Consider the following 14,082-nt stretch of genomic DNA (forward strand, 5'->3'; position numbering starts at 1 on the left):
GGCGGAGGCGGCAGAGCGCGCGGAAGGGCGCCTCGCGGCGACCAGGGCGGAGATCGCCAACGCCATGGACGAGCTCGCCGACGCCAGGGCCGAGCTCGCGGAGGCGCGGGCGGCCCTCGCGGCCCCTCCGGCCGACGCCGTCATCCACGACATCGCGGACGACGCCCCCCCCCCCCCCCCGTGCCCAGGCGCTTCGAGTGCGCCGGTGAGCAGCGGGTTCTGCTCGCGTCCTTCGAGTCCCTGGCAGGGGACGCCCAGCGCCCCCAGGCTTTGGTGGCGGAGGAGGAAGCCGCCAGCTATGCGACGGCCATGGCTAGGGGGTTAATGTGCTCCGACCTGGACTCGCTCCAGCGTAGGGGCCGTTCTCCCGCGCGGGTCGAGCGGGAGAACCGGGAGCTGGAGGTCGCCATCGCCGCCAGGGACGAAGTTGTGGCGGCGGCGGCTAGGGACAGGGCCCGCTTCATCGCCGACGTGGCGGCGATCCAGGCGGCGGTGGCGGCGGAGGAGGACGCGGCGGAGGAGGAGGCCCGGGCGGCGGCGGTCCTGGCGGCGGCAGAGGAGGAGGCCCGGGCGACGGCGGAGGCGGCGGCTAGGAAGGTTGCCCTTGCGACGCGCGACGGCGCCGTGGCGGACGAGATGTCCGTTCGCCGCCGTGCGCGCCGCGCGGAGTGCAAGAACCGCTCCCGCTTCGACGACGGCGCCGGCCCATCCGGCGGCCGCAGTAGGGCGCGCGACCGCGAGTAACCGAGGCCGGTGTAGGCCGCGCGACGGCGAGTAGGTACGGCCGTTGTAGTTTTAGGTTAACTCGACTAACCATCTCTCGTAAAGATGGTCCTTTTAGCCAATCAATAGTAATGAAAAAATATTTTGCTTATCTAGTCACTCGCCGACCGGGCCCGGATGTACCCAACGCGGACATTTTCCACGACCGCCGAGCGTCCGCGGAGACGCAAACCTGCCGCATATTTGGGCCAGGTTTGCGTCTCCGCGGACGGGCCGGTCACTTTGCGTCGCCCCGCTGGAGCAGGGCCCAGACGCATTTTCGGTCACGGCGGACGAAAACGGTCGCTCAGCGACCATTTGCGTCGCGCCGCTGGAGATGCCCTAAGGGAGAAGGGAGAGAGCTACTTTTCCATCTAACATAGTGAGCGGGAATCTCGAGGAAAAAATCGACGGTCCTGAACACACCCACACCCATTCACGTGCGTACAAAATCCATTCTTTGGGATTAAAAAAATGATTGTATCAATGTATCCCTTGCGGCATCCTACCGCTCATGAAGAATTTCTTAATTCATGCGATAATATTTTCAGCAAAATAAACATCTTAAGTATCGTATTGATTAATGTTTTAAAATCCAAACATGATTTGGTTTCGTTGGCGTCATAGTATTTTCTCCGAGCTCCATCACAGTTGTAGGCCACGATAGATGCCGTTCATAGGAGAAAGATTTCATGTGACTAGAAATAGCCAAAGAAAGATCGCAAAAGCCGAAGAAAATAAAAGGCTTCAAAAGGGTAAAAGTGAAAAAAAAGCAATAAACAAGACTGCGACGCGAGGAGGAGAGGACGCGGTTAGATTGGTTAGATTTTAGTATATCCAATACTGTCGAAACAGCCAGATCCGAGAAAGAAGAAAAAATAAAGAATTAGTGAACTCGTTGCTTCCCTCTCCCTCCCTCCTCCTCGTCCTCCCACCCCCATTATATTCTCCGGCTAGCCCACACACCTTCCTACCAATTTTCCCCATCCTCCACACCCCTGTACGCCACACGCCCTCACCACACCCGTCTCCTCATAGCCTCCTAGCGCTCCTGCTCATCACTCCTCCGCCTCAGCTTGTTCATCCTTAATTGAAAGGTGAACGAATCGTCATCTCTGGCATGCCTTCTGTATATACATGTGTCTCGCCTGCTTTTGTTTTCTTGCCCTGAACTTATTGGTTCTTGATTCATGCGTGTGTGCTATAGGCCCTTCAGGAACGGGGATTTCTTGGAGCAAAATTTGGGTTTCTATACGCAGATTGGATTGGGTTCAGGGATGAGGGGAGAGAAGGGGCTGCATCACCTGGCTCGATTCCCATCTCTCTGAACTTATGGATGCATCTGTGCGTACTCTCCTTGTTGTTAGCTTTGATTGGTTCCATTCTTCCTTCTTCTCATGGGATCGTCTTCTGCTGTCGTTGTTGTACTGCACAGGTGAACTTCAAGAAGGTTAGCTCTTGTGGAAACACCGGTCATAGCCGCTGTGGTGAAGCTCATAAACCTGTCCAGCCGTGTGGCATGCGGGATCGCTGCTTAAACAGAAATAACCCCTTCTCACTTCAGGTTATCTTCTCTTCCCATTTGCCTTTTGAGATTGTTATCTGTATTTGCTCTTTCCTCCGCAGAGTCCTTGATTGGTTTGGCAAGACCGTTAAAAAAATTAAAGATAGATCTTGCTAAACTCTGTGACGTATTACGGAGTAGATGTGGTATTGTGAGTTTTCAAGAACCTTTCCACATGTGTCCTATCGTGTGTGGTAGCTTCAAAATAAAATACTATTCTTGGATACTATTAAATCACGCCCTGTATTTTTGGTAAGAAGGTACAACCTGTATAATTCAGCTCTGGTGGAGGTTGTTTGTAGTCATAATAAATATTCATGAGACTGGAAAAGACTAGTAATACATGTTACATATGTCAAATTGGTGCTTTCCAATTGATTCACAACATGTAATGGTGAATATTTTTTCGACCTTCCCCACTTAAATTTTGATGGAAGTTCAGACAAACTTACTGGTAAAGCTATAGGAAACTGAATTACTGATCAACTACAAAAACCATGATATCAGCACCATGAATACATCACTTCCTTCAATATAGAAAAAAACATAATCCTCACACTGTTGGAGAGCATGCTGGTATGTAGTAAAATAAAAAAGCTATTTTTACAATTGCTGAAACAACTGTTCCAAGCAATTTGGGGTAGGGTTGACATGAAACCCAACAAGAAACTGTGGTAACCAAGAGAAGACACATTTTATCATGTTTATGCTACCTACGATTCTCTTGCACTGTATTTAGCTGATATTTTAGCTTAACATTGCAGGTTTGGTTTGCATTTCCATTTAAGTACAAAAGCAGCTGTATTTGGCATGGCATCTGAGTAGCATCAGAACCTCAAAAGCAAAGTTTGTCAGCAATATTACACTATTGTTGGTGCCATACTATCTATATAAAGATGGTGACTGGGATGTTTTTTGAGGACAATAATGATCACAGCATCAGCTCTGAGGACGAAGAGACACTTGTCAGGAGTTGCAGTAGTCTCAGCGTCAGCTTTGGATATCATTGCAATTCTTATCAGAGCTTTCCTCTTGAAAATGATGAGCATGAAACGTCTCACCAGATGAGGTTTGAAACTAATGACCTGATGAAGTCACGAAATGGCTCATTTACTTGTTTATCTGGTGCTGCAATTAGTGCAAATTTCACACTGGCCAATACAAATATTTGCAATGGTCTTATTGGGGAAGAAATTTTACCAGAACTAGATTCTCCAAATTCTTTCAGAAAAATTGTTTCTTCTCCATCTATGTCAAGATTGGACTTACTATCCACCTCACAAGGCAGCCCTTCATCAATTGATAGCCCCATATTTGAGATCAGCAAAAATATTTGGAGGTCCAGCGCTCCAACAATTGTATCATCCAATTTTCTGACTGGTACCGAGGTTAAAATGGCTGGTGGAGCTGCTGGAGAGGATAGAGTCCAAGCTGTTTGCTCCGAGAAAAATGGATGGTTGATTTGTGGAATATATGATGGATTTAATGGACGAGATGCAGCTGATTTTCTGGCAGTAACTCTATATGATAACATAGTATATTACTTGTACTTGTTAGAGTGCCGTATCAAGCAACAATATGGCATATATAACTCACCGGAAGACTCCCTTAATGGTGTTAAAAGTGAGTTAACGTTGGCCATGAGAATTGCAGAAAATGAAGATGTAAAACTTTCTGAAAGTTTTCGGGCAGGTGTGCTGAATTGCCTCACTTCTGCTGTTGAGCAAGCTGAGAATGATTTCTTATGCATGGTTGAACATGATATGGATGATAGACCAGATTTAGTTTCAGTTGGGTCTTGTGTTCTGGTTGTGCTTCTTCAGGGAACAGATTTGTGCATTCTAAATCTTGGGGATAGTAGAGCCGTCCTTGCTTCCATGCCATATGCAAAGATGGATACAGTGAAAGCTATTCAATTGACAGAGATCCACTCACTTGAAAATCCGTCGGAATACGAAAAACTCTTAGCTGACCATCCTAATGAGTCTAGAGTTGTGACGGGTGACAAAGTAAAAGGGAAGTTGAAGGTTACTCGTGCTTTTGGAGTTGGATATCTAAAGCAGGTAACATATTATACTTTAGCATGTGAAGGAAATTCAAGCCATTCTCATGATTTATCTAATACCGATGCTTTAATCCAAATTTGCAGAAAAAGTTCAATGATGCACTCATGGGAATTCTCCGAGTTCGTAATTTGTGCAGTCCGCCTTACGTATATACAAATCCACACACACTGAGTCACAAAGTTACGGAGGATGATTTGTTTGTTGTGCTTGGCAGCGATGGCTTATTTGACTTCTTCAGTAATGATGAAGTTGTTCAGTTGGTTTATCAATTTATTCATGATAGTCCATTTGGTGATCCTGCAAAGTATCTCATTGAGCAAGTTGTACATAAAGCTGCCAAGCAAGCAGGTATACCCCCAAATGTATTAAATTTAATTTTTTATATGCAAATAGTTAGCGCTAAAAGTAAGACACATTGCTCTTGTATAATGAGCAACCCAAATGTGGAAGTGCATTTCTCATGTTATAATAGGAAGGGAAGTACCCCTAGCTCCTGTTAAGTAGTTAGCGCTGCAAGTAATTCACATTTACCTTGCATATTGTTAATAAGCAACCCAATTGTAGAAGTGTGTTTCCCATGTTATAATACGAAGGGAAGTACCCCTAGCTCGTGGTAAGCAAGTACGATCTATGATACTAAGTAGAAGCCTAACATGTATTGACTCTTAAGTACGCCCAAATAGTAACATAAGATATTGATGGCGGACGCCTATTCATAGGCTTGTAAAAAACTTATGATCCTCTCAATTTTTATGATTTAGACTTACAACCTCGTTTCGGAAATAAGTGGCTCAACTTTGTTTAGATACAGAAGTTGAGTCACTTATTTCCAAACGAAGGGAGTTTATGCGTATTAGTAATAAAAATAAGAGATCAAATAAGAAAGAAGAGAGGGAGTATTTGTGAGAGCACTGTTGCTTTGATGATTTGCTCTTTAACTACCAGTTTGCAACACTTAACGGTTAGCAAGGGGGACTAACACCAACTCTTCACTACTTTCTTCGTATGCCTTGCAGCTTTAACGGCTGAACAGTTGATGAGGATACCTGTGGGGAGCAGGAGAAAGTACCACGATGATGTGACAGTCGTTGTTATAATCCTTGGAAACGCGCGAAGGACGGTGAGCGCATCGACTTCAATATGAAAGACTGCAGATGTCAAGAAGAAGCTATGAGCTGGTAAAATTTTGTGGGTGTTAGGATTTGAACCTTTCTGAGGGTTCTGGTGTGATAGTGAATAATAAACATAATAATGTGTGTATATACTTCAAGTCAGAAGGTTCACTCACCGTGACCTGTTTGGCTTAATTTTGTACGCGGCTAAAAATAATTTGGCGCCTTTTTCGGTATTGCGATTTAATGAGCAGAACAGGGGTACCCTTCAGTTCACATTACCTAGCATGTGCTGTCGTTCTATTTTACTGATCTGAAGATCACATGGAAACCTAGAGAGAACCCATGAAAAAGGCCAACCTAGTGTGCTGGTCCCCTGGTTGAGTTTGATAAATTTTTCTTAGTGAGTGAGCTCAAGAAGATATTATGTGGTGGGTGACGAGTCCTGGTCACATCAAACCTATCAAACTCTGCACATCTCCAGTATTTTTGTGCTTTCTGGTCCACAATTCCATGTCGCTGCATCGCTTGAACCTAGAGCACACCGGTTGTCCTGTCCATCTGCCAACGCACACCACGAATCCCTGAGCTTCTTTTTTGTCATTTGAGGTATCAATCCTGACAACAACGTCCTGGTTAAGCCGCCATTCACAAGAACTGACAAGCAATTGCCACAGCAGTGATAGCTCTGCATGATTATTGCTTTCCCCGTAAGCAGAGCCTTTGCAGTTGCGTGCTTATTGCCTGCACGGCTTTGGAGCGTAGTTAGGACATCTTTGCCACGTCGTTGCGCCAAGGATTTATTTTGTACCGGCGTTGTGGGCTTCACACTTGGCATAGACCAATGCCAGTTGCATGATGTGCCCTGTAAAGATTGTTAAAATTAGGCGAAAGCGACGGGCTTGACACCGTCACAGTATAACTTTCCCCTTCCTCTGCATTTGTGTTGGCGATCTTAGTAGTCTTAGTGCAGTGCCGTTTATCTTAGTAGTATAGCATAGCATGTGACGAGTCTTCGGGGGAGAGGAGACGATGGACGTGTTCATCCACGAGGACTACGTGAAGAAGCGCAACGAGGTGAGGCGAGAGCAGAGGAGGAAGAAGGTTCAGATGCAGGTGCTGCAGCTGGGGCCAGCGTCGGGCAACCCTGGCGCTTCTTCTCGGCTGGCGTCGGCATGCCGGGAGGAGAGCCCCAGAGCGCCGAGCCTGTGCACGACGCCCACCGGCATGTCGCCGTCCACCGTCAGGTCCCCAGCACCCGCAGCAAGCCCATCGGAGGAAGCAGTTTCTTCTGGTCACCGCCGCCTCTTCGATTGCCTCAAGCCGTACTAGGTGAGATTTGGGCTGTGAAGATTGTCCTTCGTTGAAACCTATTTTTGTGTACCTGACCTGTCTCCGCTCAAGTTGATCATACTTGCAAAAGCATGGCCGTAGTTTGCTGGTTGAGGCACCTGGTTGACTGCTGTTGCCTGTTGACGAGAACAAGCTGTAGCTGTTTGCATGTGCTAGTGATGTTTTATCTACTGTACTTGATGTAGCATGCCATGTAACTTTAACGATGTAAAGTATGAGTGGTGCCAGCTAAGAACAACGACAGCTTTTCAGTGGAACTTGTTAGTGCACTTAAACTCTCTAAACACTGCATTGTAGTATTGAGTTCGGCCTTAAGCTATCCACTAGTATCACAGAAGGTTTGAAAGAACAGGAACATCCCTCATAACTTCATAAGCTATTTCCAGCTAGGTATGGAAAACCTTACACTCTGACATTGGCCGCAGCTTCCTTGATTTGCTCGATTGTGAACACACCGAAGAAACTGTCGTCTATGACCGCGTTGATCACCGCATAGGCAACATCGTCCACGCTCACGGGGGGTGCGAGAACCAGGTCCGAACCAGGCAATGCGCTCAATGGTCTGGTGAAATTTTCGACGGAGGAAAGCAGCTTCTCTAATGGTTGCCCTACCAAGTCGAGCGGTATCTCAAAGCCGTCTACTTTCCTTTTACCGTAAATAAAGCCTGGCCTCAATACAACACCTGAAAGAGAAAAGGTAGATTGGGAACGTGGCAAGAATACAGGGAACAAAGAACATCTGGGTTTAAATGATACCAAGCACTATTTCTCACCCGTGGAAGGGTATTTGGAGAGGACTTCAGATTCAGCCTTTCTCTTGCCAGTGAAATAGCCCGAGGTAAGAAGAAACGATGGAAGGTTGTAATCGTGAACAGAGATCAAAATGAATTTCGGAATCCCTGCAGAAGAACATAGCAAAGCTGTTTATGTTGTGCCCATTCTATTTTCCAAACCAAAAAATGGGAAGAGTAAGCTAAAATGAGCAATTTCGTTTCAGAAAGAGTAAGTCTCGCCGTTTAAAGTCGTCAAAGGTTTAACAAGAATAGCAAGTTCCTGGACAAAATATAACTTAAAATTTGGTGTACCACCAGATGCAATGTTAATTTTAAAAGTTGGTTTTTCCAATAGCATAGAGTACTCACCAAATTCTTTCGCGGCATCTACTGCAATAGCATTTGCTTCACCATTTATCCTTTTCATCTGTTCTTCGTTACCAAATCCTCCAAGGGTAGACACAACAGCAGTAGCCCCTACTAACACGTCCTCCCATCTTGCATAGAAAACATCTCCTGCATAACAGTAAGATGCTTATTTGAATATGAGAGTGCCAAAAGAAACAAATATGTATACCAGATACTCTTGGAAATCCAATATAAACAGGTAAAATGTGGTAAAGGAGGTGTAATGTTAAAGCAATACTTTTCAAGAAAACACATTTGTAACGAGCCAGGGGAGCAATGAAAAATAAAGAATGGTCGTAAGTACATACTCCCTCCGTCCACAAATAAGTGTACTTCTAGGTTTTGTCCTAAGTCATACTTTTTAAAGTTTGACCAACTTCGTAGAAAAATATAGTAATAATTACATCACTAGATGCATCTTCTAATATATTTTCATAATATACTAATTTCATATCATAGATACTGCTACAATTTTCTATAAAGTTGGTCAAACTTAAAATAGTTTGACTTAGGACAAAACCTAGAAGTATACTTATTTTTTGACAGGGGTAGGTTTAAGAGCTAGTATTTTACAATAAATAGTACATGTATGTCTAAGAACTCAAAAGCAAAACGATAGGAAGTTACTTTAAGAGGATTCATCATCCAGCAATACTAATTTATCCAAAAATGACACGCAACAGAATGACATGCATTATACATGTAACATCTGTTTGTTAAGCACTAACGAAAATATAGAATGTACTTATCACTGTACCACTATTACTCCAGATGAAAATCTAATTGAAGCCATTCAATGGCATTTGTATTCTCCAGTTTCAGGTAGACTTTATATGCAGGTAGACTCTGGAATATACACATTGTGAAACTGTTGTGCTTCAACAATTCATTCAACCTGAGAAAAAACTGGTGCAAGCAGGTAGCGGCAATCACTTCAATTTGAATTCGTGTGCAAAATTTGTGAAGAATGCGATCATAGATAAAAGAAACTAAGCACTTAAAACCAGAAATATATGCAATCATTCTAAACCTTGTAATGTGATACAGTGTGACAAACTTTTGAATATTTTAATATTTTGTCAAATGGGTTTCCATTTTTAACAGATACTATCAATTTATTAATTTATTGCATACCTGTCATCAAAGCTGGAATAGCTCAGTTGGCTAGAGCGTGTGGCTGTTAACCACAAGGTCGGAGGTTCAAGCCCTCCTTCTAGCGTAATTATTTATTTATCTTTTTCTCAGCCAATCAGGTCCCTCTTGTCTTTTTTTTTGCGAAAAGGTCCCTCTTGTCAGACCACAAAGTCTGAACTATTTACCCCGTGTAAAATGTGAACGAACACACTACCCGCAAGTCCTCGAAAATTGAGTTAGACATGCCACCATATCATAATTTGTATTATTATTTTCATATGTAAGTTCTCTCATCTGCGCCGGAAGTTTTCCTCCTAGCGTAATTATTTATATACCTTTATCTCACCCAAACAGGTTCCTCTTGAAAATACCAGAAAGTCTGAACTAATCTGTGACCCCGTGTAAAATGTGAACGAACACACTGCCCGCAAGTCCTCCAAAATTGAGTTACACATGCCAGCATATCAGAATTTGTATTATTATTTTCATATGTAAGTTATCTCATTTGCCCCGGAAGTTTTCTTCCTAGCGTAATTATTTATATACCTTTATCTCACCCAATCAGGTTCCTCTTGAAAATACCAGAAAGTCTGAACTAATCTGTGACCCCGTGTAAAATGTGAACGAACACACTGCCCGCAAGTCCTCCAAAATTGAGTTACACATGCCAGCATATCAGAATTTGTATTATTATTTTTCATATGTAAGTTATCTCATTTGCCCCGGAAGTTTTCCTACTTCTAGCATAATTATTTATTTACATTTATCTCAGTCAGTCAGGTCCCTCTTGACAGACGACAAAGTCCGATCTAATCTGTGACCCCGGGTAAAATGTGAACAAACACACTGCCTGCAAGTCCTCCAAGATTGAGTTACACACACCAGCATATCAGAATTCGTATTATCATTTTTCATATGTAAGTTCTCTCATTTGCCCCGGGAAGTTTATTTTTAATCATTTTCACGATTATTTTGGGTTGGCACCATGCGTTGTGATCAGTCATCAAAAAGATATGTGTGGTCGCTGCGGTTATTTTATCAACAGTTTTGGGATTCAGTCAAAGATGAGTAGATGACCTGCTAAGCATGTTCAGTACTTCAATGACTGGAATGCTGTAACTATTCAGAAATCCAGTCCTATTGCTCGTACTACTTGCAGTTTTAAATTTTTCTGTAAGTGTGCACTAATAGATTAGGTTTGGTTTGTGAGGAATTGATTTCTCTAGATCAAACTGCATATTAGAGGTTGGTACATCCTACTGGGACCATCAACATCTTAAATGGACTCTTTTCTTAATCAAACAAATCTCTGTTATGAGAATTAATTTTTATGAGTGTGATATGGTTCCAATTAATATTGATTCTGGTGATGCTCCATATTTGAGTTGTAGATTACGATAATTCTCATCAAAGCTGGAATAGCTCAGTTGGCTAGAGCGTGTGGCTGTTAACCACAAGGTCGGAGGTTCAAGCCCTCCTTCTAGCGCATTTATTTATTTATCTTTTTCACGGCCAATTAGGTCCCTCTTGTCAGGCCACAAAGTCTGAACTAATCTTTTACCCCGTGTAAAATGTGAACAAACACACTACCCGCAAGTCCTCCAAAATTGAGTTACACACGCCAGCAAATCAGAATTCGTATTATTATTTTCATATGTAAGTTCTCTCATTTGCCCCAGAAAGTTTTTTTAATCATTTTCACTATTATTTTAGGTTGGCACCATGCGTTGTGATCAGTCATCAAAAAGATATGTGTGGTCGCTGTGGTTATTTTATCAAAAGTTTTGGGATCGACTCAAAGATGAGAAGATGACCTGCTAACCATGTTCAGTACTTCATGACTGGAATGCTGTAATTATTCAGAAGTTTAGTCCTATTGCTCTTACTAATTGCAGTTTTAAATTTGTGCACTAATAGATTAGGTTTGGTTTGTCAGGAGTAGATCAAACTGCACATTAGAGGTTTGGTACATCCTACTGGGACCATCAACATCCGATATATCTTCTGTTATGAATCTTAAATGGATTCTTTTCTTAATTGAACAAATCTCTGGTATCAGAATCAATATTTATGAGTGTGATATGGTTCCAATTAATATTGATCCTGATGATGCTCGATCTTTGAGTTGTAGATTAGGGAAATTCCCTTTGAAATATCCTGGGGTTCCTTGCATTATAGCAAGCTTAGAAAAAAAGATTTGCAACCAATTATTGATAAAAATGATTAAGAGACTTGCTGGCTGGAGAGGGAAACTGCCGTCTCAAACTTGTCCTTATTCAAAGCTGTCTAGCCAGTATTCCAACCTACCTGCTGAGTGTAATTAAATTCCTAAGTGGGCCATTTCTCTTATTAATTCTCAGATGGCACATTGCCTATGGATGACTATGAGGGACACCATAAATACCATCTAGCTATTTGGGGTTTGGAGTCTCAGAAAAAAAAGTTTGGGGCCTTAGGAATTCCCAATTTTGCTGACATAAACTCATGTTTGCTGGCTTCCTGGATTAAAATATATCAACTAAATGACAATAAGCTTTGGAAGCAAATCATTGACTAGAAGTATCGGACCAGTAACACTAACTTGATTTCTTGCTATGCAACTGGTGGTTCCCCTTTTTGGAAAGGTGTGTTATGAGGCTGAGAATGCTGCCAAAATGGGGTGCTAGTGGAAAGTAGGCAATGGTAAAAAGGTCAGATTATGGGAAGGACCATTAGTTTGGCCATTCCCTTTCAGTTTCATGAACGCTAGCAATAGGCGGCGCGTTTTGCTTTTCTGTTTTGTAATCTCTGGAACCTCTCCTGAATGCTGGTGGCCTTGCGCCCGTGTTTTCGTTATCTTTGGGTAAAGAAAATCAATCCCTTGTGGGTCGCTTGGAAAAAAGAATGTCATCATGAATGAACATAATATCGACATTGTTGATATATGGGATGGGGAGACCTTTAGGAAAGGTCTTGATCAGGAGCTTATGCTAAAATGGTTAGAGATTTTTACAAATTTCCCAATCCCTTCATCTTAGTGAAGAGGAAGATGCAATTTTGTGGTAAGTTGAGTTTGAAGGCATTTATAGTGTTAGCTACTTGTATGCAATTGCAAATTTCCTTGGAGTTATACATGTGCATGCTTAATGGCGTAACTCAACATACCTGCTAGCCAAGTAACTTCATCAGCCCAGGGATCGGAGGAAGATGGTCTTCCTGACCTGCCATCAACATGCAATGAAGCAGAATGTCTAATGATGACAGAATGGAGATTTGGTTTTCAGAAATAATGCACAAGTAATCGCCATTTTCACCATAGATGATAGATCACAGTCATTTTTTTGAATTCGTCTAATCCCCTCATGCCTTAATGCTTCTAATCATCCCCTCAATAATCTTATATTTGTACTCCCTTAATTATCTACATGACACAAATCAGAAGAACCAAGGTTTTGCTGAGCTGGGAGGATTCAGATGCATGTGAGTCTTGAATTTGGTCTCTAGAAAAGGAACTTGCTAGACTGATGACATGCACTACATGGACAAATCACTCGAGGGGCTTTGCAAGACCTTTACAAAGTTAACATTGTGAGGATGAGTTGATTGGTCGATCCAATTTAGTAGAGCAAACACTTGATTCAAGGAACTAAAATATTATTAAGGCAAAAAATAAGACAAATGATGACAACCCTAAAATGTACACGACTTCACATGCACACTGTTCACATGGCAATGGTATGTATATACATAAGCTCATTCAGACAATGAGGTAAAAGGCGTACCTGCTCAGGCTCACAACCTCAATGCCTTTAGCCACAGCAGCTTTGCATATGGAGGAGCCAACAAATCCACTTCCTCCCAAAACTACAATCTGCAAAAGCATTGTGAACTATTTCAGGAAACCCGGTCTTACTGGAGAAAAGAAAGGAGTGCCTGACAGCGCTGCCGAGCGAGTGATACAGAGGAACTACCGAACTAGTGCTGAATTGAATTACATGCCTTCTCTGTTTTCACGTCGGCCACGACATCGATTGGCGTAGAAGAGTAGTCTTCCCTGACACCGGGGGCGGCAAACCGGCACTTGGTGCGCAGCCTGCGTAACCAAGAGAAACCGTGTCACAACCGCAAACGCTAGCACGACATCGGCATCTGCTACATGCATTTTCTTGCAGTAATAGCTCAAGGTCAATCAAGAAAAAACCATACACCAAGCGAGAGGGACAGAGACGGGGAGAGAAACCTGGAGAACTGGGCCACGGAGGAGCCTGCAGGAGACGTGCGGAGCGTCGCTGGCGCTGCCGCCGCTGATGCGGGCGCGTACCGGCGAGGCGGATTGGACGGGCTCGCCGGCGCCGGCGCCAGCGGCCGGACGAGAAGTGTCGAGGGGGACATGGGCGGGTCCGGGGCGGGGTCTCTCCTTCCGCCTCTGACTCTTTCCCGCGTCGGCGACGGGAACGGCGGCCGGCGGGGCAGCGGGGGAACGGCCGTGTGGAATGTGTGCTGTGCTGTCTTGTTTCGTTTCCTGTGGCTGTGGGGTTGAGGTTGAGGGTGGCTCGCTTCGCTCGTTTTCTTGTGGCGCGCGCGAGGAGCTAGTGACACGGCCGCGGTCGACATGAACACCGGTCCTCAACTCATGAAGCCACAACAACACACAAAAATGTTGTTTCGAAAAAAATAAACTTAACAAATTATTTCTGTCTCAAAAGTACAAGTGGGTCAAACAATAGTGAGTCCACATGTAGCGTATATGATTACAAAGTAAATCAAAACACTAGTGGTTCAAGTCTCACAACCTCAACTTGAAGAAATGGGTTCACATGTCATAAAATATGCTTACAAGATTAAGATTCACGAAACATGGCCACCGAAACTCACCGATAGTCAAGTGTGGTTGCACTTGCACATCCTAGAATTGCTACATTGGCAAGACT

The 14,082-nt window shown here is 43.7% G+C and overlaps 2 protein-coding genes and 2 non-coding genes across 4 annotated transcripts; 3 read left to right on the plus strand and 1 right to left on the minus strand.

Annotated features, from left to right (window-relative positions):
- Positions 1-1,683: 1,683 nt before the first annotated feature.
- LOC124678137 (probable protein phosphatase 2C 39) lies at positions 1,684-5,780 on the plus strand. Its single transcript, XM_047214061.1, has 6 exons — positions 1,684-1,859; positions 1,970-2,106; positions 2,198-2,326; positions 3,091-4,389; positions 4,476-4,740; positions 5,409-5,780. The coding sequence occupies exons 4-6, from the start codon at positions 3,223-3,225 to the stop codon at positions 5,534-5,536; spliced, it is 1,560 nt and encodes a 519-aa protein (XP_047070017.1). The 5' UTR covers positions 1,684-1,859; positions 1,970-2,106; positions 2,198-2,326; positions 3,091-3,222; the 3' UTR covers positions 5,537-5,780.
- A 1,299-nt stretch (positions 5,781-7,079) lies between these two features.
- LOC124670720 (uncharacterized protein At1g32220, chloroplastic-like) lies at positions 7,080-13,558 on the minus strand. Its single transcript, XM_047207197.1, has 7 exons — positions 13,392-13,558; positions 13,151-13,244; positions 12,934-13,022; positions 12,317-12,372; positions 8,000-8,146; positions 7,631-7,756; positions 7,080-7,540 (listed from the first exon to the last, which is right to left on the minus strand). The coding sequence occupies exons 1-7, from the start codon at positions 13,541-13,543 to the stop codon at positions 7,260-7,262; spliced, it is 945 nt and encodes a 314-aa protein (XP_047063153.1). The 5' UTR covers positions 13,544-13,558; the 3' UTR covers positions 7,080-7,259.
- TRNAN-GUU lies at positions 9,184-9,257 on the plus strand. Its single transcript has one exon. It is a non-coding gene; the product is annotated as a tRNA-Asn (tRNA).
- TRNAN-GUU lies at positions 10,585-10,658 on the plus strand. Its single transcript has one exon. It is a non-coding gene; the product is annotated as a tRNA-Asn (tRNA).
- Positions 13,559-14,082: the final 524 nt, after the last annotated feature.

This window comes from Lolium rigidum, chromosome 7, assembly GCF_022539505.1.
Source record: "Lolium rigidum isolate FL_2022 chromosome 7, APGP_CSIRO_Lrig_0.1, whole genome shotgun sequence".
In the NCBI taxonomy this organism is placed as follows: Eukaryota; Viridiplantae; Streptophyta; class Magnoliopsida; order Poales; family Poaceae; genus Lolium; species Lolium rigidum.